The sequence below is a fragment of the Opisthocomus hoazin genome, chromosome Z (genome assembly GCF_030867145.1).
Source record: "Opisthocomus hoazin isolate bOpiHoa1 chromosome Z, bOpiHoa1.hap1, whole genome shotgun sequence".
Lineage (NCBI taxonomy): Eukaryota > Metazoa > Chordata > Aves > Opisthocomiformes > Opisthocomidae > Opisthocomus > Opisthocomus hoazin.
In genome coordinates this window covers 49,890,423-49,917,089 of record NC_134454.1, presented here as the reverse complement: position 1 = coordinate 49,917,089, position 26,667 = coordinate 49,890,423, and the positions used below count along the sequence as shown (strand labels likewise).

The following is a 26,667-nucleotide window of genomic DNA, read 5'->3' as shown; positions in this document are numbered from 1 at the left end:
CCTCATGTATTTCACACTGTTGTCCATAAAGGCTGCTTTAATTGGATGATGGCCTACACCATCAAACCAGCTTGGCTTCATATGTGATGGTACTTAATGATCATCAGAAATCATTCCCGCAGCAGCTGAACCTCCCATTTCCCTGACAGCATGTTAGCAACATGGTTCTTGCCCAAAGGAGAGGATTTTGATCCTAATCCAGCTAACACCTCTTACTAAGGATCCTGTGAGGAGATTCATGTTGAGCACTGCCAATTTCTGATCTCTCCTGCTGGAAGAGGTTTGGGCAGCAGGTGGGTATCTAGATGGTCGGGCAGATGTCCTCACAGAAGCAGAAGGTCAGTCATGAGACCAGCTACCGAATCTTGGTGCTTCAAGCACGAGTGGTGAGTAAGCAAACTATTATGGAAATCACTTGTGGCCCTGGGATCCTAAAATATGCTGAGAACTGCCTTCTGAGTAAGGTTCCATTGCGATTGCATGCTGTGTTTCAGACTAGCACAATTTTTACTTTGTAAATACAGCCCTCATCTCTTATCAGCCTTTAAGTGGCACTGAGTAGTCATTAGCGAGGCCAGGTGTGTTCTCGCTTACCCACAAATGCTGAGCAGCTGATGAACTACCAGCTTCAACAGCAAAAACCCAGGCTGAGCAAGGACACCACATAAGGGTAAAAGCATCATTCCAGAAAGTCAGTTTAGCTACACAAACACTGATGTGCTTTTAGTAATCACACTTCATCAAACTGTGTTGAACGAAGTCATTCACTGAGAAGTCATTCGCTCATTCTCAGTATAGCACAGGGTTAAGGGTTTCAGAAAAAAAAGCAGGGAGGAAAGAGGACACAATGTTCCGTATCTATTCTTACAGCCCTTGTAAGGGGCCAGGTGTCATTAAAATCCCCACACTGTTTCTCCTCTACTTTGCAACAGCCACACTACAGTGCAAAGATGTGTGCTCCCGTCTCCTCTTCCGATGGACTCCTGCACCAGACTGGCATAAACCAAAGCCCACCTTCTAAAAAACTGACAAGCCAGAAGCAGGTGCTTGGGACCTGATCAACCAGAAGTCAACAAATTCAGTGAAAAGTCTTCCCCCTCCTCCAACACAAGAGGCCTTTGATTTAGTCCCTGTGTTTGCAAGAGGAGCAGTAACGGAGGGGCAACCAAAAGTGGCCAAATGCTGTCAATGTTTAAATCCCTCTCGGCAAGCAATACTCAGTGAAGTGCTCAGATGTACATACAGTAAAACAGAATCAAAGAACCCACAGATTTCACAAGAATCTAGCCAGGCAAGGACTGGATTTGACGACTTTGTTTAAGAGACAGAAGAGAGTAGCAGAATAGAGATACGCACTGAAACACTGCTAGAAAAGTAATAAAATTACTTTTATTTAAATCTCAACCCTATAGTAATCTTGAAAATTAATACCTAACCGTTTCCTTCAATGAAAAGCAAAATCAAAATCAATTTGCTTTAGCCTCAAGGCAGTGACTTGCACCAGGTCACTGCCTGCCAAAAGTCAGACTCAAAAAAAATTTTAGCAGTATCCAGAGCTAATGGAAGCTCAGACAGTGGAATGAATTGGGTGCCCACTTTATACCAGCACAACAGATGCCAAATGACCCAGGGCACCCTGCATGTCTCCTTCTTCATGCCCTGAGGCTGACATAATTTTTTCTTGCCTTCAAGAATCTTTATACCAAGAATATTGATATTGTTCTATTGCAGCAAAGGAGCTGTTCTTCTGTACTCTTCCCAAAGTCATGGCATCAGCTCTTGTTAGTGGTATGTTAAGCAGGTAGAAACAATGTACATCACTATCACAAAAATTAATCTGGTCTAGAAACAGTACCATACACTGGAACAGAATCACCATTTGTATGACTCTGAGCAGGAATTCATTAAACAAATTTCCAAATTCTCACTGTTATTCCTTTCACGATAAAATATTCAGAAAAACTCCAATGCTCTAAGTTGGAGTAGATCAACCAATCTATAACTACTGCATCAGTTGAACATCTGGCCATAACATCTGCATATAGTGATGTATGCATGAGCCACCACACACTGACAGCCAACAGGTTCACAATTTATGGAAAAACATCTTAATTTTTACCAAAATAGCCTGCAGAATTATGTGGTTTACAAGCTTACTAATCTTCACACAAGAATTTCAGTTAACAGCATTACTGCTGAATTAAGTGTATATGCATATTCACACTACTATTCATTTGTGCCAAGATTTTGTTTAGTACACAAATGCACCTCTACTGGTAAAAGCAAGTATTCATTTAACTCAGCACTTTGTCCCTGAAAATGGCCTGAAGCAAACACTTAGAAAAAGAGCAAGAATAGTAGCTCCCACTGTGCTCACTGGGCTTTTTCCACCAGCCTTCATTACAGTTCGTTTGCAGGTCTTTATAGACTTTCACCAATTCGTCTAAACACTTATTTTTTAACATATTTTTGGCAGCTACAACAATGAATTTTATTACTAGGTATGGTATTTTTTAAACTATTTCTCGATACCATCTGCTTTATGATTTCCTTAAATGTAATTTAGTTCTGTTTTAAGAATTACAGGACAATCCCTGATCACCAAGCCATTTTAAGTCTTATAGTTCACTCTCATTTTCTCTCACTCATTCTCTCTTGCTCACCTCTTTTGCTAGCTGAATTATTCTAGTCTAATCCACTTCTCTTCATATGAAATCCACTCCTACTTGGTATCATTCTCAGGCCTTCTTTGGTGCTTTTCTAGTTCTGCTATATTTTTTTGAAAAGGCATGACCTGAACTGCACAGACCAAGCAGGGTCACAGCAAGACTCTGTGCAAAAGCACATAATCTTTGTGATAACTACGTCCAGGAGGAGAGACTCATACGCACACAGAAGCATTAAAATTTTAATTAACCTATGGCTCAGTCACTCTGGTGTTCAGCCTACGATACTTCTGCTCTACCCCTTCAAAGAGACTGGAAAGCTCCCAGATAGCCCTCCTTACATAGCTGTGCAGAGCCTTACAAGTCATTACGCAGAGACATAGCTTTTTTAAACTGAGGTTGCAAATTATCTGTTGTCTCTTTCTGCTAACCTTCACCACCCCCACGTGGGACTAAGTGCACATTTTTAAGAACATGTATTAAATGGCTGTTGTTACTAAAGCGGAGATCAGCTGCACCCAACACTTTCTGACCCTTTCATACAGCCTCTCTGATGAGGCACTGCTGTACATTTTGTGTACCTGTCCCATTAAAAACAGACCTGCTGGTTCATGATAAAGAAATTTATTACTCACAGACAACAGGCTCCAGGTTCCTTCACTAGTCAATACTGGGACAATGCTGAACAACTTAGGTTATAGAATTAAACAGATACTCTGTCCAGGTCCACTGGAAGTGACATACTCTAAAATACAAATGGGACTCCCCAGCAGCCTACTAGTTACTATGTTACTAGTGACATAAACATGCAATCTGACAATAAACTATCTCTGTATAGATGCAGCTACCAGCTTTCAGTGGATTTAAGCTTGAAAGCAAAATGAGAATTGTATTTGCGACAGTTCTCTAGAGGGAGACTGGCAGGAGTACCAGCAAATCCACAGAGCACAAGGTCGTCTTTCTAGTGATGCACAGAGCTGGGCTTCGTGCTCTGGGGAAGTCAGAAAATCCCAGTGTACCCACAGCCACCGTCCAAGATCGACTGCACGTGGGAGTGTATTCATATGGCAGTTTAGCTGATTTGAAAGCTTTGTTTTCATACTGACAGGTATACTTGCGCAGAGCTGAAACCACTGCTCTGCTGTGCTGCTCCCAAACAACCCTGCAGCACATCCCAATGATGAACCACCTTAATGCTTCAGGGTGATCATGTTCTCAAACATTTCTACAGCAACTGGTGAGACTTCACAATTGCTTCAGGGCCCTACAAAGCCTTTTCATAACACCTAACACTTCCAACCTACCCCATGGGTAGCTCCAACGTATTTCCGCCTAACTACAACCTCACACTTTCACATTCAAAACCATAATCACAAGCACATGCTCAAATCCACCCACTGGGGGGAAAAAAGGAAACTTGAGTATTTCCAACTTTAAATTTGCCCTCCTGAAGGGACTTAAAGAATGTATTTCACCACACTGCCATCCTCCTTCAGCCCAGTCCCCCCATGCCCTCAATACCAGTGGCCTCTCTCAACAAGGAATCCTCTCTAGTGAGAGATGCTGAACAGTAGCTGCATTATTTCATCATTTTCCCATCTCCTGCTAGCCCAAAAAAACCAAGGTACTCAGTCAACCCAGGGTATCTGGCACCGAATCAGCCATGCTGCATTTTCTCAAGGGTGAGAGTGTGAGAATTGGCCTCAATATAATAGCTAGTACATGAAAATACACAAATAGGTAGGCCCTTGAATAGCAGAATCAGTTAACATCTTCTCCAAGCATGTCTAATGTTTGAAACTACTTATTTCTAAAAAATACAGGCTCCAAATTAGTTTCTGGATTCTTACGGGGTCTCTTTCTCAGCTCTCTCTAGATTCCCTACGCAGTAGGTTTGCCCTACAGTGTTATCTTCATTGAGAAGAGTGACACGGTTTTACTCAACGATGGGGCCGCTTATCTTCATGAAACTTGACAGGAACTTAATGTTTGAGATCTATATATCCCCAGTCAAATTTGACCAATACTGGCTTCAAAAGTTACTACAGTTGAGATTTGAGGAGAAACGCAATGTCATCCCTATTTTTCTCAGAAATCCAGGCAAAAATTCTACAGTTAATATATGAACAGTAGGAACTCATTTGTTTGTCGCACAGTACCATTAGACGTAAAATGGCATGCTGCAATTTATTGCACACTTTAAGTACAATCCTGGCTTTTCTGAAGCTACCCTAAGGCACAGTTTCCCCAAAGGAACATCCAAATGTGACGCTAGCAGATAAAACAGCAGATATGGTGTAGAACCTAGAGTCTTTAACTGCTAGTTCAATTTGAGGTCATTGGCATTGTTACTCTCCTGTATATTCAAAGATATTAAAAAAAACTACAGTGCTGCCTTCTGTTAAGAGTGTCTTCTAGAGTTTCTTTTTTGGTCTGGAATAGAAAATGGAAATCTATAGAAAATCTTACAAAGTTTAAGTATGCCTAAAATCTCCACACACACATTTACTTATGCAGAAGGAAAGGATTATCAAAAAAGCGGGGCTGTGGGAGGAAGGAGTATATATTATAAATTACTTGAAAAATAACCTATAAAAACAACAGCTGTTTCCCACCACAGTTTTCTCACATTTCAAAATTTTGTTCTGACCAAAGACAATTAGCTCAATGGTCTATATTTTTCACAGTCAGAAGTTCTGAATGTTCTAAACACAAATATTGAAACATTTCATTTGAAACATCTGAAATATTGAAACATTTCCGTTTTTAAATTCTCAAACTCAGTCAAGTGTTTCAACATGCCTAAGTCAAAATGCTACATTTTGGTAGCATATGCTGAAAGAAGACATTTAGGATGAACTAAAGCTGGTATTTTTGCCTGCTTGAGCCGTCTCAATAGATTACAAAACAAAAGGACTGCAAATTAGCTTTTGGAGCAACTCTGCAACCTTTGCACAAAAAAATTACATACAAATGAACCGGAGACAGCACCACTGGTAGACTAAATCCCAGCAGGAGTAATTCTGCATAATATTTTTTATATATATATGTATGTATGTGTGGGTGTGTGTGTACACTATATAATAATAAACTATTATGTCATATAGCTGAACTATTCAAAGAGCCAGTCAAGAACAATTCACTAAAAGCCAGAATTAAGTGCATGATTTTGGCAGTTTGATTTGGAACCACAGATACAGCCCCTTCTGTGTAAAAACACAGGCTATGCAGTGGCATATAAACTACAACAGAGGCATTCAACACTTCTAAGAAAATGGGCAAAGCAATATGAATTGTACACTACCTGCATCAGAAGCAGTAACAACTCTCCTAAAAAAAAATGTTATGCTTTCTTGTTTCAGCTTGTCATAGAATCGTAGAATCACAGCATGCTTTGAGTTGGAAAAGACCTTCAGACGTCATGTAGTCCAACCCCCTTTTTATTACATATTCTTTGAAAGAAACTTCAGATGATAGTGCCTAGTCTCTAACTCTGTCAATGTTTAATATAAAACGCCTTTCCACAAAATTATAGAGAACTCTTTCAAAATTCTTTACATACCTAGTTAAAAATTTTGTCCCATTGCCTCCATGATGGCTGTTCCAGATGCTGCAGCACTCATTGGCTTAATTAAGAAACCACTTCTCTAGTTGAAACTTCCTTTTTCTTCCTGCATTATGCCCGGATGCATGTATAAGCATATCCTCTTATCCTTTGTTTTGCTGCACTAAAGGGGTCACACCCTTTTTAATACTGTCTCAAAAACAAGCTCTTTATCTTTCTAATACTCCCTCTCCCGATTCAGTTGAATTGATCTTTCTTAAATGCAGACATCTAGATCAGAATGGCTGAGGTCTCATTAGGGTGTAATGACATTAATACTTCCCTGAACATACAGTTCTAAGAAGGTGCAAACAAAGTGTTGTCTTTTGTCGTAGCCACATCATGCCAGTGGCTTACTGCCAAAACCAGATCAGGTAATACTAATTTTCCTCATTGTCCCACATCTCTTTATTTGCCTAAAGGGCACTGAAGTACTTTGTCACACACATTGTTGAACTGGTTTATGATGAGTTATCACTTCCTTCAAATCAATTGTTCTCAGTCATATCACCAGATTTAACTTCCAAAAGAAGCTCTTGGTGAATTCCATTAGACTACAGATATTTACTGAGCTACTGTTTCTTTTTTGTAATATATCTAACTAACCATAAGAATGTACTGCAGGAAATGTCTCTCTCTTTTTCCTTGGTGGTACCTGCAAGAATTCCACAGAGCTTTGGAAGTCTTTTCCACAGAGCTCTAAGTACCGTATCCCGTAAGGTGGCTAGGATGATGTGACATTCCTCCTGGGACCCCACTACATCTTATACTTGCTACAGCTTATCTCTATAACCACATACCTAAACAACTACTCCTCTCTGATCTCAGGATTTTTGTTAATGTGAATTTCAGGCAGCTAAGCTCACAACTGCTAAAACACAAAACTGTGGGAAGAGCCATCACCTACCTCATAAGCTCACAATCATGATTTCCTCTAGTTTTCTACTGAGCCATTTACTGATGAACTTTATCTAGCTACAGTGCCTAGGCTCCAGCATAATTATTCATAAAGTCCCATGCTTGTTATACTACTAGAAGATTGTTGGTTAGCATGTTTCTTTAAGATCAGCAAATGAACAGAACAGTCTTCTGCTGATGGGAGAAGTATTGTAATTATAGGTTCACAGTCTTCATACATCTGGCTGGGAGGTATTCATGCATCTATATGTGATACAGAGGTAAGACTCAGATAAGGGAACTTCAGTGAGATCAGAGATTCAAAAAAGACAGATGACATAAAACCTTTAATAATAATTAAACCTGTAATAATAATAATAATTCCTTTATTATAATATATGTCTGCAATTCAGTCCTTAGGATAGGGTTTGTTGCAGATGAAACAGCCACTCTGAGGGAAAGCATTTTATATACAAATATTTAGACGTGCAATCTTAAAAAAAAAGGGGGGGGGGGGAAAAGAAAATAAAAAACCCCAACAGAGCAGGACAAACGGACAACAGAAGATACTGCATGAAAAATACCTTATTTTGATGAATTGTAATAAACCTAAGAGAAAAACATATGTTGCTTTCAACTCATCATCCAGAGCATTTAAGCCTTTATATAGAAATGTCCCTTGTAATTCATGTCCTATTTCGAGAGAGCGCTTAAAATCAAGAACTAACATCCAATTAAAGAAGTTATCGATATGTTAAAAACATGCTCATAATTATAAATCAGCATTTAAAAATGCATGTATAAAAATGTGAGCTTGAGAAGTTTGCTTAACAAAATCTGACTGAAGAGTGGGCCAATTGATATAAGCCATCCTACCACACAGGATGGCCACAGTATTCTTAGCTGTTGGATATAAAGGGAAATGAAGACCTAAGGATTTTTTAGGTAAGAACATGAATGGTTTCTCAGATTGGCTTTTACTATTAACCAAGAGAAAGCTTCAGTACAAAATCTAATCTTCCATAAACTTAACACAGAATTAGTTACACTACAAAATGTAAAAGAACAACGATATAGCCAACAAGAAAAAGATACTGCAGCAAATTTGTCAATCGAGTTAACAGCTCTTTGAAATATGGGAACCACAGAAGGTATGCTATAACAGGTATCCCAATGGGAGTGGGGTTTTAGAGTTTTTTTCTAAAGCACCACTTTTTAAAAGTATTCTGCAAAAAAATTAAAGATTTTACTAAAAAAAAAAACCTCCTGACTGCTGTTAAGTAAAATAACTTATCTGTAACAATTTTTGAGTGTCTGTCAGAGAAAGGTCCAACAAAAGTAAGTATTCATTAAGTCGTACCTAATTATGTTCTAATCCAGCACTCCACCTGCTTCTCCCATCAAGTCCAATCAGGTGAAGACCTCTATAATTTAATGATTGTGAAGAATTAAGTACAGTGGTCAGAATAACCACTAAATATTTTGCTAATTCACAGAATCACAGAATGGTTTGGGTTGGAAGGGACCTTAAAGATCATCTAGCTCCAACTCGCCGGCCACAGCCAGGGACACCTTCCACTAGACCAGGTTGCTCAAAGCCCCGTCCAGCCTGGCCTTGAACACTTCCAGGGAGCAGGCATCTACAGCTTCTCTGGGCAATCTGTTCCAGTGTCTCACCACCCTGTTACACTCAATAGGATTCCTGCCTCCATTTCCCAAGAAGCATAGTCTACAGAAAAGTAGAAATCCCAAATTCCGGTGCACTGCCAGAGCCTAGAGCTACCCTGTGCTACCCCAGAGACATGCCTATAGATCTTTTCTATCTTCAGTGCCCAGGAGAACTACACAAATCAGAATATATCAATTTACCTGAAACTAAATACATGAACTGAGGGGAAAATTAATTTAATAGTGCCACTTTAGGAACCTCTATGGATTATGGCCAGAGTATAAACCCTCAGAGACACAGAATTTTGCATTAGAACTTGCCTGCTTGTTCAATAAATAAATAAATAAATAAATTTAGCATTACTTAAAAGAAAATGTAGTCAGAGTTCATATACATACCCTCTGCTTCTCAGGGTCAACGTATCGAATGCCAAAATAGTCTTTTTCCAGCAAACTGTAATAGTTGCAGATGTGATCTACGAGAAACTGACCTTTAGTTTCCCTCTGTAAAAAGAGAAAGAATTGATATATTACTCTGAGTGTTCTGAACTTGCTGTCTATAAATATTAAAAAAAATCTATTGAAAGTATCAAGGAAAACAGCACATGAAATTTGTTGTTATTCAGATGGGGACAAGGATTTCAGCATTCATCTCTAAAAGATGCAGGACATTAGTGATCAATATACGCCCTGCACATTCACAAATTGATTCATTAGGAAAACATTATTCCTACTCCTGCCTCAGGAAAACTCTTGCTAGTCTAATAGCTGCACATATATAACACTTAATATATTACTAGTAACTGTATTTCCACTTGATGCAGTAATGGCATTTATGGAATCTCAAAACAGTGTGTGGTTTTGTGTATCCCCCCCCAAGTTTGCAAGCAGTTTTGGCAGTGAGTACCCTACTGGATCTTTACACAATGCCCACAGCAAGAGAGACCTGATCCTTAACTTCCTGACAGCACTACAGTACAAGGAAGAAACGCCCAAATGACTGAAAGAGATGCTTTCATCTCTGCGTTGTCCCTGGGTAACTATAGCCTTCAGAAAACTTACTGTACACATGATGTTTAGTTAACAATCTCATTCTTCTGCTTTCTTCAGTCTCAATACTATGTTTCATTTCTCCTTAATCCTGATCCTTCATTTCTCCTTTTCCCGCCTGATACAGAGAATCTACACGAATTTTCACATTTCTTCTCATCCAGCTAACATGATTCTTTTTTTTTTCCTGAATTGTGATGTGTGTGAGTATTAACACCAAAGCTGAAAGTGTTCTCCTAAGCTGAAAGTGTTCTCCTAAAACAGTCAACTCCAAGCAGACAAAGGTATTTCATTATGTTGCAGTGTCAAGTCTCTGCATTTCCTTCCCTCTATCTGTCTACTCTGGTTCTGCACTGAGATGCCTCTGCTGTGGACCAGGTAGCAGGCTTGCAAGACTCTACCCTTTGCTGACATGGAACAACTTGAGCTTAGCTCTTTAATGTCTACCGGATAGAAACTACACAGGATATGCAATCACATTACATAAAAAAATTACTTCTTTATTCCTCCAAACAACTCCCTGAAAACTTTAATGCTATGTCTTATTCAACTTTTCTTTGAGACTCTAACAGGCAATCTAAACCATAAACAGCATGGCTAGGCAAAAATAACAGAGAGCTCCTGCATTTCTCAAGATACTTCACAAAATTGGACATTGTTACCATCTGCACTTCACATAGGAGCAGCTGAGGCAATCACAGCGCTGTGACCTGTCCGGTGTCTTACTCTAAAGGGCAGAAGCAGCAATGGCCTTGGGACCACCACTGTCCAGTGAGACCTGCTGCTTCACACAGAAAAAATGAGCCATGCTTCAAGACTGGAGTGTTAGAAAAGAACACAATCCGTGAACCACTCCTCTATTTTCTTATCTTTACAATTAATACGGAATTCTGTCATGGATACAGTTGCTCATCCTTTTGTTGTCATCACTGAGCAAACAGACTAACTAAATAAAAAGAACCCTCGGTTCAGGCACCGACAGAGCGCTGCACGGCCCTTCCAGTGCGCCAGGGCTCCCGCAGCTATCACTGTCCCTGCCATACGGACCTTCTCTCTGCCCAAATTCACTTCCAGCCACAAGGGAACTTCTAATTTCTCTACAGGTTTCTTATTCCTTGATGTGAGGGACTCTGCTTCTCTTCCTACTGTGTAAACCATCTACTTACACTACTCCTTTCTTCCTCCACCTTACAGAAATACATAACACACTACACATCTCCTATGTGTTTACCCCTCTCTATGTGTCCTTTACTCTTCCATATGCTGTTACTCGCCTAGAGGATATCACGGCCTTGTCTGCACCATGGTATTTCTGTACTTTGTTTTCCTATTTTTAAACAGCCAGTGTCAAAGGATGTTAACTCGATTTGTCTGTTTTCTGTACATGCTCACTCAACCTCATGCTTTGTGCCCTGCACTGCTATCTTTTTGCCTGTAACATAGCTACAACAGGTTTCCTTCTGTAATTGCTTCCTTCCAGCCTCAGGACATTTAAAAACCAACTTGTTTGCTGTTAAGAGTGGTTAACACATACACTTATTTTTTTTAATACTGTACCCAGTTACAAGCATGGGCATGCTAGTGACAGTATAGAGAAAACTTTCCTCAAAAGGCAAAGCCGGTATCAAAGATTGAAAAGTACAAAAAGAAAACCATCACTCTCCCTATGACTGAAAAAAAAAGGTCTACAGTTATACAGTCATATCTCAGTGAAGCATTTTATAGCTTAAAATCTTAGAAGTGTCTGCAAACTTTTGTGGCTAGGCGATAAGCAAGACTCAAAATATTAAGATAAAATTGCACAGTGACATTTCAACACAAAGGCAGTGGGAAAAAATTTGAACACAGATGTGATATTCAAGTGGCACACAGTTTTAAGATGAATCTACAATGAACTAAATAGAACTGGGGCATAATAACTATTAGGTGACTCAGGTATAGCCAAACATGAAAACAGATTTTACTGACAACAGTGTACAAAAGAAATCCAATTTTTAAAACACTGGAAATGAGGAAACTTGACTACTCACAGTTTCATCTGACAACATTAGAGGGCGTTAATGGAAGAACAGTCAGAAAATCTGTGAATTTCTATATGTCTACATTCTAAACCGTTCATTTAAAAAGCCCTTTGCTTCACCCACCTAAATAATCACAAAAGTTTTCTGAGTTCTTGAGGAATCTGATAAAAGGCTAGGGCACGTAAGGAGTTTTTCAACCCAGTAACAATGTTCACTTTCTGAAATGAATTGATGCCCTAGTTTTCTTGCTTGAAAGACAGACGATGGAAATCAACCAAACAAAAAAGAGCAAATGAACAAGAGCCCCCGAGCCAAACTCATGCTCTAGGAATCCTTAAGCCCTCCATAGATAAATAAAAGGGACTAGTTAATAACCTCACCCTTGGTTAGTATACACTTCAGTTAATAGCGCTACTCAGTCGGGCTTCAAGCCACATGATTCATTACCAGATATTAAAAAAGATTCAAGATGGATAAAAGCAGCTAAATAGGCACATCCATAATGAGTGTTCTCCTAAGACATACTGTTGTAAATGTTCCACTACTATGCTTTATATATACCTGAAATTTGAAAAAGTTCCGATCATAATTGATACACAAAGAAAAATACTTGACATGGCACAGAACACCTCAAGTCTGAACTCATAATAGATAGTGCGGCAAGAAGGATGGGCAATGGTTGTTCATTTTGTTTTCTGCAAACAGCATCCATAAACATTTTCTACATTTCTCTAAGAACGCTCTGAATTCTCCTGAGCTTTAGAACCTGATAATCTTTCTCGTCTCCTGTGTTCTTTCATATATCTATTACATATTATAGTACAAAAGAATATATTAAATCCAAAGCTTATTCTCTTTTGTGAAAGGATATGGATAAATTAAATTAGGAACTGCCAGTCATCCACAACAGAGCACAGGAATGGATTTGGGTCATCAAATAATGAATATAAAACATTGCCTCAAATTTCAGACAGTTGCCATATAGCTTTCCAAGTAATCCTAAAAAAAAAAAAAAAAACACCCCCCCAAAAAAAAAAAAAAAACAACCACCAACCAAACAAAAACAAACCCCAAACCCTGCTATGCCAATGAAGTACTTTGCAGTAATTCATGGAAATGTTTTTATGCTACATTTCAACACGTATGTCAGAACATGAAAAAACTACATCACAAAAAAAGCCATTATTGGAAACACTAATGTCAGCAACAGACCACAGGAATCTGAAAGCAAAAATCAAGTCAGATTTTTAAAAGCTTCACAGCTGAAATCTTTGATAATTGTATCACAGTTCACCCAGAGCTCATCAACTATTCTCAAACAGAGAAGACCAACCACGACAGAAACCAGAGTCACAAAAGTGTGTGAGCAAGGGAACGAAATTGCCTTGGATTGTAATCAATACATTGTTTTCAGTGAAAGAATACCATCTTAAACAAGCCACATTTTTCTAAATCCATTAAGTCAAAAGTAACGTCTGGCCATCTCAATTGAGATGTATTTTCTTCCAGATTTTTGTAACCCGTACTCTACAAAAATTGTTTTTTAAAATGGCCTCAAACAAAGTCCTATAATGTAGTCACTCCACACACTCACAGAAAAATAGGCTTTTGGAGATTCCTATAAATAATTTGAGGAATGTCTGATTTGCTTACATAAATTGGCACAGACGAGATGGGTATGTTTTTCCTAAGGCTGCATTTGAATATCTGACCTTAATACTCCTAAAATCCCACAACAAACCCCAACACACATGCAAAGGATATAATGCCATGTAAATGACAGAATCCCTGAACACAGAAGGTCAGTTTGCAAATAACCATTAAACTCTGCTTTTTAAGCTGGATCAAAAATTTTCTTTTCTCTTGAAACAAGTACGTATCAAATTAAACTACCACTGCTGCAAAAGAATTAAGCAAAACAAGCGACATTCTCCACTGCAGCAAAACATGAAAACACAAACATACAGAGTCCTCCATTGACAGACTCGCAGGACAACCTGAGTTTCTTCCCTAGCTCTAAAAACTGAGTAAGACACTGCAGAGATGCTTCATTTTCACTATCAGGCACTATTATGACAGCTTCCATTTCAGCAACTCTGCAAATTTATGACTGAGTAACCCAATTCCTCGGTAACTCCTCTGTTATGCAGAAATTAATCCAAAGATCTCAATGGCTCTTGAGCAGTTTCAGTCTAACACAATATCCCAATCTCGTGCTTGTTTTGGGGATTTCTTTTTTTATTCCTAGTTTCGCTGTGCAAGTTAAAAAGCAAGGGAGATTATATCTTGCTCTGCCAATCTAGCCCTTCTCCAGTAACATAAAATGAGACCACAAAACATCTGTGACTGTTTCACAGTTCTGGAAGTGAGGGGAAAACCATTTATAGCAGTTTAAAATCTTGCATTCAGTGAAGTGTCTTGCCTATTTGCATCTGCTTCACTGTGGAGTTCTGCATCTATCTATCTGAATGTCGTCACGAGGAAGAGCAAGAGTCACAAGCAGATTAAACACAACACTTCTGCTCTGTTATCTAATCACTGAAGTCCTGCCAGCTGTGCTTATCTCCGTCAGGAAGCCACTCACATTACTAAGAAGCAGTGCAGAATCATAAACAGTGTTTATTTGTACTGGGGATTTCAATCCTTATCCCACAAATGTCTTTACTCATGCGAACAGTTCCCTACAGTGACCCTCTATGTAAAGCTGCTCAGATACTTACATGTTTACTTAAGTGTAAATCCACTCAAAAAAAAAAGAAAAGTAAAATAAAACAACAATTAAGCCAGTATTTCTTTTTAAGTAAATGGAAAGTCCAGGCTCTCAGGCAAGGCAAGAATGATGTCTGATTTTGTACGCTTGTTTTCTTCAGTGTGTAACATCTTTTGAAGTTCTATGGATGTAAAAAAAATTAAATACACGAATTCAAGAATAACCATAACAGAACAAAACCTAGCAAGGTCAGAAAAACAGACAAACCCAAGAAGCTCCTCCAAGGCAAAAAAATAATTCAAAAAGCAGCTTTACCCATTGAAAATTGAAATAGAACTGTTGACAATACTTGAAAAAAAAGATAAAAAGCAACAGAGATTTACAGAGCTAAACTGCCTCCTCAATTGCCACCTCTCACATTTCTGACTTCTTTTCAGACATCTTCTGCCAGTGATGAGATCATACTTCTAGGCCCTTCATGAGAGAAACACCTTGAATCCCAACAGGCACACATCTCCAACTTTATTGACAATTATTCTACAGTTCTGTATCGGGGCCTGCTCTTGTACACAGAAGTGGAGCTGTAAAAGGACACCTGGGAGAAATTCTCTGTTCATGTCAGTTTTGGGACAGCTGTCGTCACATTTGCATTTGTTTCCAGTGGCACAGCAAAGAAGTTCACTACGCACCACCAGTGGACTGGGGCATGTGCTGTAGAAATGGGACTGATTTAATATCAACCCTTCAGAGCTGAGCAGGGAGGATGGTGGAGGGCACAGAGAAGGAAGGAGACCTGGCATACCCAAATTTCACAGCATCTTCTAGATGAATTTTTAAGTCCCATTCAAACAGCAACACCAAGAACAGAATCCTCATTCTGCAGCAATCGAAGGCAGCGAGGTGGAACAGGCTCAGCTCCAAGCTGGCAATGTTGGGCCAGCCCTAACCCTGACAACTTCCAATGCCCCGGGCAAATTTCTTACGGGTCTTTGGATTTATGTATTTATTGAGATTACAAATGACAGTAACTACTCACAGGATGCATACACAGACAACCTCTTTGACATTTTTCCTCCATCTTTAGAAACTGAAACAGGAACATCGTTCCGTAGATGTTTCACAAGAACTTGACATTGCATAATGCCTTCAAAATACAAAGAACTATTAAAAACATGCCTGTTTCATTCCTCATCTAAAATGCTACAACACCACAAAAGGATTTCCTTCCTGCTCTTAATCAGCACTCTCCACTATTTTAAACTACTTGAAAATACTGGAAGTCTATAATACAGCACTTAAATGGAAAATTTTCTCATTTGTAAGAATGGCCACCTGTAATTTATGTTGTTGTTAAAGTTTCAAAATAAAAAAAGACAACAATTTTTTGCTGATAAAAACCCAGCTCAAAACCAGCAGATTTTATTTTAGAAGCAAAGGATTTACTGCAGAACTTTCTTTTCTTTACAGTGCGGAATTAATTGCATTTCTACAAACCTGAATCAAAGGAAACAAATTAGTGCATGATGAAATGAAAAACACAAAAAATGACATTGCAATAAAGCAGCCTGCATTTACTTAATTACAAGAGTCCTCTGCCATACATTATTTTGTAAGAATTACCTCTTGCAAATTATATACTTCATTCTGTATAGTCAATTACCTAACCATAATTTGTATTAACATTTTCTAATTCTAGAATACAGAGGAGGATGGATTTTTTAATCTGTGTCTCTTAATACATTTTGTTATGTTTAAATTCACTTATCTCACTACACAATGTTATGTAATTAGCTTTTGTAAAAAGGTTTTACCTGCATATGTCCAGATCTTTCTAAGCAATTCCATCACCCATCCAATCCAGCAGAAACAAATCAAAGAATGTGCTTTCATTAACAAAGTTTTCACTATCTTTGTTTAACTGAAGGGAAAAAGTGGCACCCTACCACATTGTCAGAAATCCAGTCCCAACACCACCCACTCATTAACGCCATCCAGGTGGAGCTGACTGTCAAGACACAGACTCCAGAAACGGGAAGAACGGAAGGATGTACAGGAAAATTATCCTCTAGGGAGGAGACTGACAACCCAACACAGTGATAGACAAAGCAAAATACACCTTATGATACGAAAACGTACTGGGGGCAGAACTATACTTGCTCTTCTTTATCTGCTTGCTTCTTGAACAAAACTCATGGAAGAAGTATCTCTTCCTAAAAGGCCCCCTAACAGGACAAGCAACCAGAATACACGTTTCTCTTAGTTGCAATGCTTTCACAACATAGTTTCAGCACAGAGCTTCCCAGACATGTATACTATAGAAGTACACAGTGGTACACCACCACTGACTCACTCAAAATGGACAGAACTAAAACTTCAGATATGAATTACCATCTTATTTTACCCTTATTTGAAGTGGGAAAGACTTTCAGGGAAAAAAAGAAAAGTACATGACTACGTACTGAAAGCATTAGAGAATTAATGACCATTTTATTTCATAAGGAATTTAGCAGTCAATAGTGATAACTTTTGCCCACAAGAACACTTCATGTCTGTGATGCTGTGAAAAGCCGGAATTGAAGACTCAATAGTCAGCAGACTATTAAGCAGGTATTCTTTATTGCGGCGCCGGGCACACGGGGGATCTCTCCTCCAAACGTGTGCACCGAAGAGACACAGTTACTAGGTATTTATGCTATGTTAACATACATATTCATTACATTTCCAAGAAATGTTTATCATAGTAATGGCTTTTCCGAGAATTCATTAATATATGGTAATGTCCATCGCACATGTTTGTTTGGCGTCTCTCGGCAGGGGTCTTCAGATTATCCTGCAGCCTCCTTAACTCTGTAGTTTGCATACCTGTTCTCGCAAGGCCCAGGCGCCTAAAGGGATTATTCAGGAGTCCCTTGTTTTGCAACCATCCGAATTATTCACAAAGATCCAAGACTTGTTTCGACCACCTGAAGTGATAACATCCCCTACATGTTACATTTGTTACATTTACAGTTATCATCTGAGATACAAACTACCCATACTCGTCTGGTTTTAGAACTCATTTGCTAACCTGGAACGTGTCTTGAAGAACATCATTTTTATAGAGACATCAGTCTCTGAACTCAAATTTCTGAGCACTTAATTATCAGTTGAGGCCCATATGCTACGTATGAATTAATAGAACTAAAAAAAAAAAAAAAAACCACAAAAAAATAAACCAATCTCTTCCTACTGTTTCATTTGAGCAACAAATATACAAATACATGTCAAAGAAAGGAGAAAGCAAAGAAAAAAGGAGAAAAATGTCTATGTTGAGAAGAAAAGAAATAGGTGGAGAGCAATTTCAAGGCTGTATGTGTGAATGCAGCTGCAGAAGCTCTATTAATCTTAAATGAAACTGCATATCTAAACGCACACAGCATTGAAAATCTACCCAGAAGTACCTGCTCTAGTGAGGTCAGAAATGCATTTGTCAAAGATGACTCCTCTTGTGTGCTACCTCAGCTGGGAAATGAAGAGGGTTATTCGAGGTTACTTATTTTTCTTTAGTTTTTCACTATTCATTTGCAACAGATGGTCAGTTTTTGTCCATAGAACAGCATAGTTTTGCCCTCTCTTGAATTGACAGTTATTGTAGGATGATAGTGGTCAAATAATAAAAGACAAATGGGAAAAATAAACAATTGCACCACAGAAAAATTACACAATGCCAGTCCTATGCAATATAAACTATCACAAATACAAAATCATATGGAAAATGAAAACTGTATTCTACTACACAGTAGTAGACCTCCTGGACAGCAGGAGTGAACACAGATAACAGCTTTCACACAATCAGCTCTCGACCTCAGTGCTATGATGCAAGTAAATTACTCTGACCCATGAGTAAATTATAAATGACAAAAAGAAATATTTACAGCTCACTGCAGTTCTCAAAAGTCACCACCAGCCAGGCAGGCACTGGAGAAACCACAAATGCAATATTCATTTACAGGGCTCATCATCGTTTTCTGTCCCTCTGCACATGGGCAACACTTGGCCATTTAGGTTTTATGTCCCTGAAGTGATGGCCTCAGAGAAGGCTTGCATCATTAACTGCTCACTTCTGGTAACAGCTTCCATTAGCGCAGCATTTGTGATACTATCTGAGGCACTATCGATTTCTTAAAAGGAACTGAGTGCTTCTGTCAACAAATCTATCATTTTATTCAATATGCAGCATTGTTCAGCAAAGCTAATTCTACTTTCTCTCTTGCATCCTCAACATCAAAACTAACTTGGAAGATACAGCTAGGACACACCATCATACCACATCTAGCAAAGCAGATGAAAGATTTGAAGAACAAGTGCTCAGACCCCACCTAAAAAGCAACAAAAAAGTCAAATCAGTATTTTGACAAAATTACCTGATGCCCCCAGTACAGGCAATGGTCCACAATACTCCCTCTGCAACATGCAATACTGAATCTTCTCAGTGGGTTCAGCAGGCCCAGAAAATGAAGCCTCACCCCTTTCTCCTGAAGTACAGTTCTTTAGTTATACCTTTTCTAACAGATATGCAGCAGTGTGCCCTTTTTATACATAAAGAAGTATTTTGAAAAAGGAAAGCAACCAAACATACTACTAGCTGAACAAGATGCTTCCGTGAGCACAGGCAGAAGAGAGAATCAGCATGGTGTGACCTGGTTTACTTAAGCTGCCCACAGAAAAACAACCAGCTGGTGAGGGGCAAGAACCCCTTTCACAGCTACATTTCAGGGCACAGCTGAATGTACGGAACCCCAACCATGGTGAGGGTCAATACAGGAACAGCCACACCATCGTTTCCACACCAAGCAACGTGTGGAAACGTATGACTACAGCAGAGCAGGGCAAGCTGGACAAAGAGATGAGCGGAGTAGGGGAGCTGCTGTTGCCATAGGGCAGTTGGTGCCCCTGTCAGCACTAGTAATGGCACCTCAGCTGGTCTCCCTCACCCCCCAAGTGTGGGGTTAACCCCATGTTCCTCTCCTCTCATGGAGAAATACAGCACGAGTGCTTGCAAGCACGACATGGGGTGTGCATGCACTGGGTGGGAAGGAAGGAGAAAGAAAAGAAAGATCATGGAACATCATTCCTAGAGGAAGAGATTTCCTAACTGCTGAGTTAATGCCCATTTGAAAGGCTATTAGAGTGATGTGCAAGGCTAAGAGCTTACACAAAGAACAGAATATATGACTAGATATTATGGGAGCTTGATCATCATTATGTGGATTACTCCATAATCACAAGCCCAGTTGTGCAGTCAGTGGTCTGGCAACACCAGCTCTGAAGTACTGAATCTCTACAAGTGCTGCAAACCACAGATAATGTCTCCTGACAGACAAGACCCTCAGCCATGGTGATGAAGTCAACAGCTCCCTGTGAACCAGCCTAAAGTGTAACTCACACACTAATCTGATGTGATAGGGGCCTAGAGAAAAACTTTTGGCTGAGGAATCCTCACGATGCCATGCACTTGAACTGTCCAACAGCCATAACATATAATCATATCACTAATGCCTCAGAGGACACTTATCACAATACATTCTGAGGATATCCAAACAGGTTTTTATGGATTCCAAGCAGGTGAGGATGCGCAAAAACCTCTCTCACCTTTTATTAATTCAGAATACATCAACACGCTTTTTCTAAGGTAAGTAATTCCTTTCTGAGAAAACTATCTAGTCTTTATTAATATAACACTATGCTTTCTCACTTTTCCCATGTGTTCTAACTGCAGAAATTTTGTAATTTGAAGGATCATGTTGGGTCATTTCCCGCTTTGCAAAGTGCTTTATTTTTTGCGTGAAGTGAAAGAACAGTTTTACCATGAAAAACTATTCCCAAACTGCTCAACTAATGCTTTATATAGACACACGTGCATAAATATGTTTTCCTGTCAGAAATAACCACACAGAAAAGAACCTGCCACCAGTACTTCCCTCCCCCCTGCCACCTTGTAATAATCCCAGCTGTTGAATGCATGTTTTGAAGGAAAACAAACAACGCTAATTTTGTGAAACTAGACATCCAACCTTCAGAAAATCAAATTTATGCTAGATTGAAAACACTGGAAAAGGAGTCCTCCAGAAGCATTCCTTGGACATAGTGCCTACACCAATGCACCCCAATGGTATTTAATAAAAGCCATCTATTGGAGTCAGAGAAGGAACTTGTTCTTTGTGTCATACAAGCTTCTGTCTCTATGCCAAAAAAAGTTCCCAGTTTGCAAATTTTTTGTAGTAGGGGGAACTGAACCGATTTTTTTTCTTTCTCTCTTTCTGGAGGTTGTTCAGTCCTTGAAAGCCACACAAACTGCCTCATTAGCACTACCTAAAATAAGACCTCCATTTGATAGCACAGACAGTGCTCCCCTTGCATTTGTCATCATCACCTCACAAAATTACAACTACGGTAAGTATTTTTTTTCACTCTTTTAAGAACAATTAGATACAATCCAGATTTAAAACAAAAATTATTTCCCAATTTCTTTGAGGTATCACCACAAAGGACACAGCACATCTTAAATAATGGCTGGCAAAAATCCAAATGAAGGGTTCTACAGGCTTGTTCCATTAACCACAGCTGCAAAAAAGAAAATAATAAAGCAATACTTTTCACAGGTCTCATAACAGATGAATTGTTTCTCCCTTACTAGACTCAAATTTTCTCCCTTACTCTGTCAGATTCCTCTTCATCTTTCTGTCCTGTGCCCAGACTCCCTGTTCCCACACACTCAGCGGAGATCAAAGGCAAACTAATCTAGCTTTCTAGTGTTTCAGTAATTGCTCTGTGTTCTACGTCTTTGCGTCACGGTACATATCAACACATTATTAAAATGCATCCTTTTTCACTAAGTTGGGAACCCATCACACTTGATTCTTTCTCAGTAGTAGCTATTCTCATATCTCTTTTAAGATCCTTACCCCTGAAATAAATCCTAGGACACTGCAAATGTTACTTGCGCCTAGTAACTTGAAAGCAAAGCTCTGAATTACATACCAAATGACAATTCAATTTTTCCAGTGCAAACCCTGACCTCACAGAAATACTGTATGTGTCTACTCCAGACACAATTTGCTGCCTTTGGTATCTGTAACATTTTAGCTCTCTGCTGAAACACAAGGAAACAAGAAAAAAAAAAAAACAATCAACTTCAGAATATTTGTTTAAACACTGGGAATTGTCTCACATGTTCAATACTAGCTGGCATTGTAAAGTCACTCAGATTCTTGCATTTGATGCGGAGGATGTTTATGCATACTGACCAGCTTACCTCAGCTATCCACACTGCCTATCACAACTGAACAGAAAAATCATTGAAACAAGAAAAGACCAGAGGAAGACACCAAATGGGATCACCTGTATTCATTTTACTATGTATAGTGGTGGAACAGAAAGCCATACAGTGCAAACTATACTTTGTATGCAATTAAGCAGTGCATAGTTGTCCCAAGCAAGTCTCTTCAGGGAAAAAGCCTTTGGAAAGGCTGAGAGAGTTGGGGTTGTTCAGCGTGGAGAAGAGACGGTTGCGGGGAGACCTTATTGCAGCCTTTCAGTACTTAAAGGGGGCTTAGAAGAAAGATGGGGACAAATATTTTAGCAAGGCCTGTTGCGATAGCACAGTGGGTAATGATTGTAAACTAGAAGAGGGTAGATTCAGACTGGCTATAAGGAAGAAACTTTTTACAAGGATGTTGAAACACTGGAACGGGTTGCCCAGAGAGGTGGTAAATGCCCCAACCCTGGAAACATTCAAGGCCAGGTTGTACGGGGCTCTGAACAACCTGGTCTAGTTGAAGACGTCCCTGCTCATTGCAGGGGGTTTGGGCTAGATGACCTCTAAAGGTCCCTTCCAACCCAAACCCAAACATGGAAAATTAAAAAAAAAAAAAAAGTTCCTTGTTCATAGGTGTTTAAGCACCAAAGCAAATTTTTGTAAATGAAGTCCTTCTCTCACACAGGTGGTTAAGGGGGTAGGGGAAAACCTGTCAAAAATTATAACATACAGTAACATTCATAAATATATGGTACAGCTGATTCCTAGGTCACCAGTTGCATGAGAAACGTCTCTCTCTACATTCCTGTCACATTTAGAGTAAAAGTAGAGCTGCAGCAAACATCAGGATGAAAACTCAGCAACTCCACAAAGGATTGAACAGCTCTCAATATCATCTCAAAATAAAAAGTTAAATGAAATTTGTCTCCTGTCTGAGTGTTGAAAGATCTCTGCTGAACCTCTTTTAATTTGGGAGCAGACTGAGCCTACATTTTCCCTTCTCTTCACCCAGATCATTTATGGCTGCTACAGGCTTATGTGGAAAAGAAAAAGAAGTCTTAAAAAGTCTCTTCAGAAAGAACTAGAGCCAGCACAAGGCTGACATGCAGATTATTAACAAGCAAATCTCTGACAGCTTCATACCTGCTGTGCCAAAACTGACTGCAAAACCTCAGGATGCAATTATTTTATAATGATCCTCTTTTTCAAAACTGGAGAAGTTACATAAATGAGCAGATGACACTAAAGAAGATAAGGTACCTTTGTCTTGTGGAACAAGGCAACTTTTTGGATTTCTCTTTCTGCCTGACACAGTAAAGCAAAAAGGACCTTGGGTAAATAAAGCAGCAAACAAGCCAGCATGGGAACTGGCAAGAGAGCAAGCAGAAATCTCAGTGCCTTTGCACCATTCCTGTGGGATGCAGCAACCATCCTTAGCCGTGTGTCCTAAGTACAAGCATCCGCAGCAAGCAGAAGGAAGGGGGACAAGCAGGGGAAGACTTCACCACCAAGGGCACTTCTGTCAGTAACTGAAACCCACACATCTTCACGTGTTCTCTGAAGAGCCTTAGGGAAATGACTGGAATCCCAATTCAGCTGAGAAAGCACCAGAGTTAACCATAATATTATCAAACACACGTGAGACCCAGTAAACCAGGATGTATCCTTCTAGATAAGGCAGAAGATCCACTTTTTTCCAAGGTGTTAAAACCTTAGCGCAGGAGTGACACCCTGCTCTTGCTCTGGCCTGTCACACCACCTGGTCTTCTCTAACCCTTCCCAGTCCTGCCCATCTTCCTCTTCGCCATGCAATAGTGGGCAGCCAGCCTCAGTCCACACAGGTGGAAAGAACACACTGAGACACCCAACAGCCAATATGCTCTGAAGCTTTGTCTTTGCCACCTTCTCTCAACAGAAAACAGAAAGCCGAAAGTAAATGAAAGTCAGCTTGCAAGCTCTGAGCATTTGACTGTAAGGTACACTGAGTTACAGGCCAGGCATGGAAGTAGACATAACTGGTTAGCAATGCTCAACTGTCAGAAAGCAATGAACTACTGAAGGACACAGCTTCACAGTGTGATTGAAAGGCGCTTCAATAATTAAATGCCAAAATTTATTTCTACATATAGTTCTACCTATTGAAACAGTTGACCCCATGAGTGCCTGCAGTACATACTCATGCATAGCCATCTCGGAGAGCAGCAGATATTAGTCCTGAAATATTAATTTCAGATTCTAGAATAGCAATGGCTGATAGGTCAAAAATCATGTATAGGTCACCACCACGTATTCAGCTCATAAAAGGCACTTCCTTTTCTAGCTTATAATGCATCTTTGATACCTCTCACACATACACACATCATACTTGTTTATGCATATGTGCCTAGACATACACATAGACACTTTACACATACAAATATAAGAAAGATGTCAAGAAAAAAGACTAAAGAATTCTAAAATTAGAGAAGGCCATTAGATCATTTGGCTGTCTGTACAATTTGGAATATACAATTTTATCCAATTTATGTCTCATACTAGCCAGCTTTATCTTTCATCAAGCTCAATAATTCTGTTGTTTCTACAGCATGTCTTCAGCCAAGGTAGTCAACCTTGATTTAAAGCTTTGAAAAAAAAACAGTTGAAAATCTTCAGATTCTGCTGCTGGTTTATTCTACTGCATTAAAAGCATTACAAAATAAACTTGGAAAAAATCATGCTTCAGTTAAACTATCAGCATAGCACCACGGAGCACCATAATTCCCTACAAACTACATTACTAAAATAAAAACACTGAAAAAAAGCCATCTACCTAGAGCTCTCTCCTTTGATCAAATGGATTTAATGAAGGACCATGATCTATTTGACAGCATTCAAAAACCGTCAATTTAAAAAATATATATGCTGTCATATTTAATAATCTCCGCCTTCTCACAAACCAGACTGCATTCCAAAGTTTTAAGCAGAGCTTTTCCGAAAAATTTTTAAAATACAGTCTCATCTTTATTTTACTGAGTCCTTAAAACAGCTATAAGCAGCCAACCTGAAGCACTATATCGGGTGAAACTTATTACGGACCAACCAAACTACAGTCTTACAATACGCATACAAAAGAATCTATTTCAAAAATCTACCTTTTTTTCAGAATCATAGAACCATTAAGGTTGGAAAAGACCTCTAAGATCATCAAGTCCAACCATCCATGCCAGTTCGTCTTGCGGCACATGGGGACAGCCTTACCCCATGCTTTCCAGACTTCTTCCTTGAAGAATGTCCAGCCTTCCTGGACCCCTTTGACCTTCAGGACTCTCTCCCAAGGGACTCTCTCAACCAGTCCTGAACAGGCCAAAGTCTGCTCTCCGAAAGTCCATGGTGGTGGTTTTGCTGGGCTGGCCCCCCTCTTAACTTCACCTCAAAGTGAGAACTCTGTCATTTCATGGTCACTAAGCCCAAGTCAGCCTCCGACCACTACATCTCCCACCAGTCCTTCTCTGTTAGTCAACAGCAGGTCTAGCAAGGCACCTCCCCTGGTAGGCTCACTTACCAGCTGCATTAGGAAGTTATCTCCCACACACTCCAGCAACCTCCTAGACTGTTTCGTCTCTGCTGTGTTGTATTTCCAGCAGATGTCTGGTAAGTTCAAGTCCCCCATGAGAACAAGGGCTAGCGATTACGAGACTTTTTCAGCACCATCCTTTAAAATTATGTAAAACTTCACCATCTCAACAGCTTCTGGTACTTTGAACAGCTGTGAAGTTTAGCTATCCTTTCTCCAAAAGCTATGAAAGCATCAACAAAGCCTATGAACATTAGGAAAAATCACATATGATGATCAGTTCAGCTGCCTAATTAAAGCTGAGAGGAGTTAACTTGCTCTATCTGTCATTTTAGGTGAGTTACAGGGTTGCAGTTTCTTGTAATTGTTAGGCAAAGCCATTATTTTATGTGCGAACAGCTCTCCCGAGTCTAGTGAGTTTTCAGATCCTTGCTCAAGTACGGATCTTGTCCCCATGTTTTTTGGGCACCTTCCCCATCCCCAAAAGCACCTCTGCACTGACTCGTGCAGACTGCACACACACCATGGACCTCGAGCAACAATACACACAGTTGCACTCAAGCTCCCAAAGCACAGCAATTTTCCTGCGCTGTTACCTACTGCTCTGCCCTCCAACAGCTGATGCAGAGCTAACACCAAGGAAAAAATAAGGGGCATGGATAGCCCTTTTGTACTGGCACTCGAGACACCTACTTCCAATAAGTTCAAGACAAATTAGTGAAACAGAAGGCAGACAAGCAGCTTGCCCTGGGACAAAATTGCACATTCCCACACCTAAAATCACAGGGGACCAGATGTCAGCCCCAGCTGTGTGACAGTCGAGGTTCCCCTCTCACTGTAGCACAATAATTTTCTAATGTTACCCTACATCAGGAGGAAAAATAAGCATGGGTCCTCCCTCCTGGTAGAAACAAGGGAAATCCTGAGCCACACACTGAACAACTGAGCTGAATTTTATGTTTGTCAAGTTCCCTAAAAAAATCTCAACTAAGAAGGAAACAGACGCAGAAAACGGATCCTGCCTACAGTAGGTGGCAGTTCCATCCACTTTAGACCCCGTGTGGCCATTCCAGACTCCACTCTGTTTTAATCAGAACATTTGCTAGTTTACTTCACCCTCCCTCATCTGCTACTCTGAACTATGAACTCTGCTAGAGAGCTTAGAAATTACCAGAAAGCTAAAAGACAAAGATTCTTCCAG

The 26,667-nt window shown here is 39.6% G+C and overlaps 1 protein-coding gene across 4 annotated transcripts in view; it reads right to left on the bottom strand.

The window, feature by feature from the left end:
• The window catches only part of FRMD3 (FERM domain containing 3), a 153,256-nt gene that overhangs the window by 73,632 nt on the left and 52,957 nt on the right, over positions 1-26,667 (bottom strand). For 3 of the 4 annotated variants that reach the window (XM_075411166.1, XM_075411169.1, XM_075411168.1), the window contains one exon: positions 9,235-9,339. In XM_075411166.1, the coding sequence (XP_075267281.1) occupies positions 9,235-9,339 (105 nt within the window). Of the gene's footprint in view, positions 1-8,527; positions 8,592-9,234; positions 9,340-26,667 lie in introns of those variants that run through there. The other variant, XM_075411167.1, reaches the window with a different exon arrangement.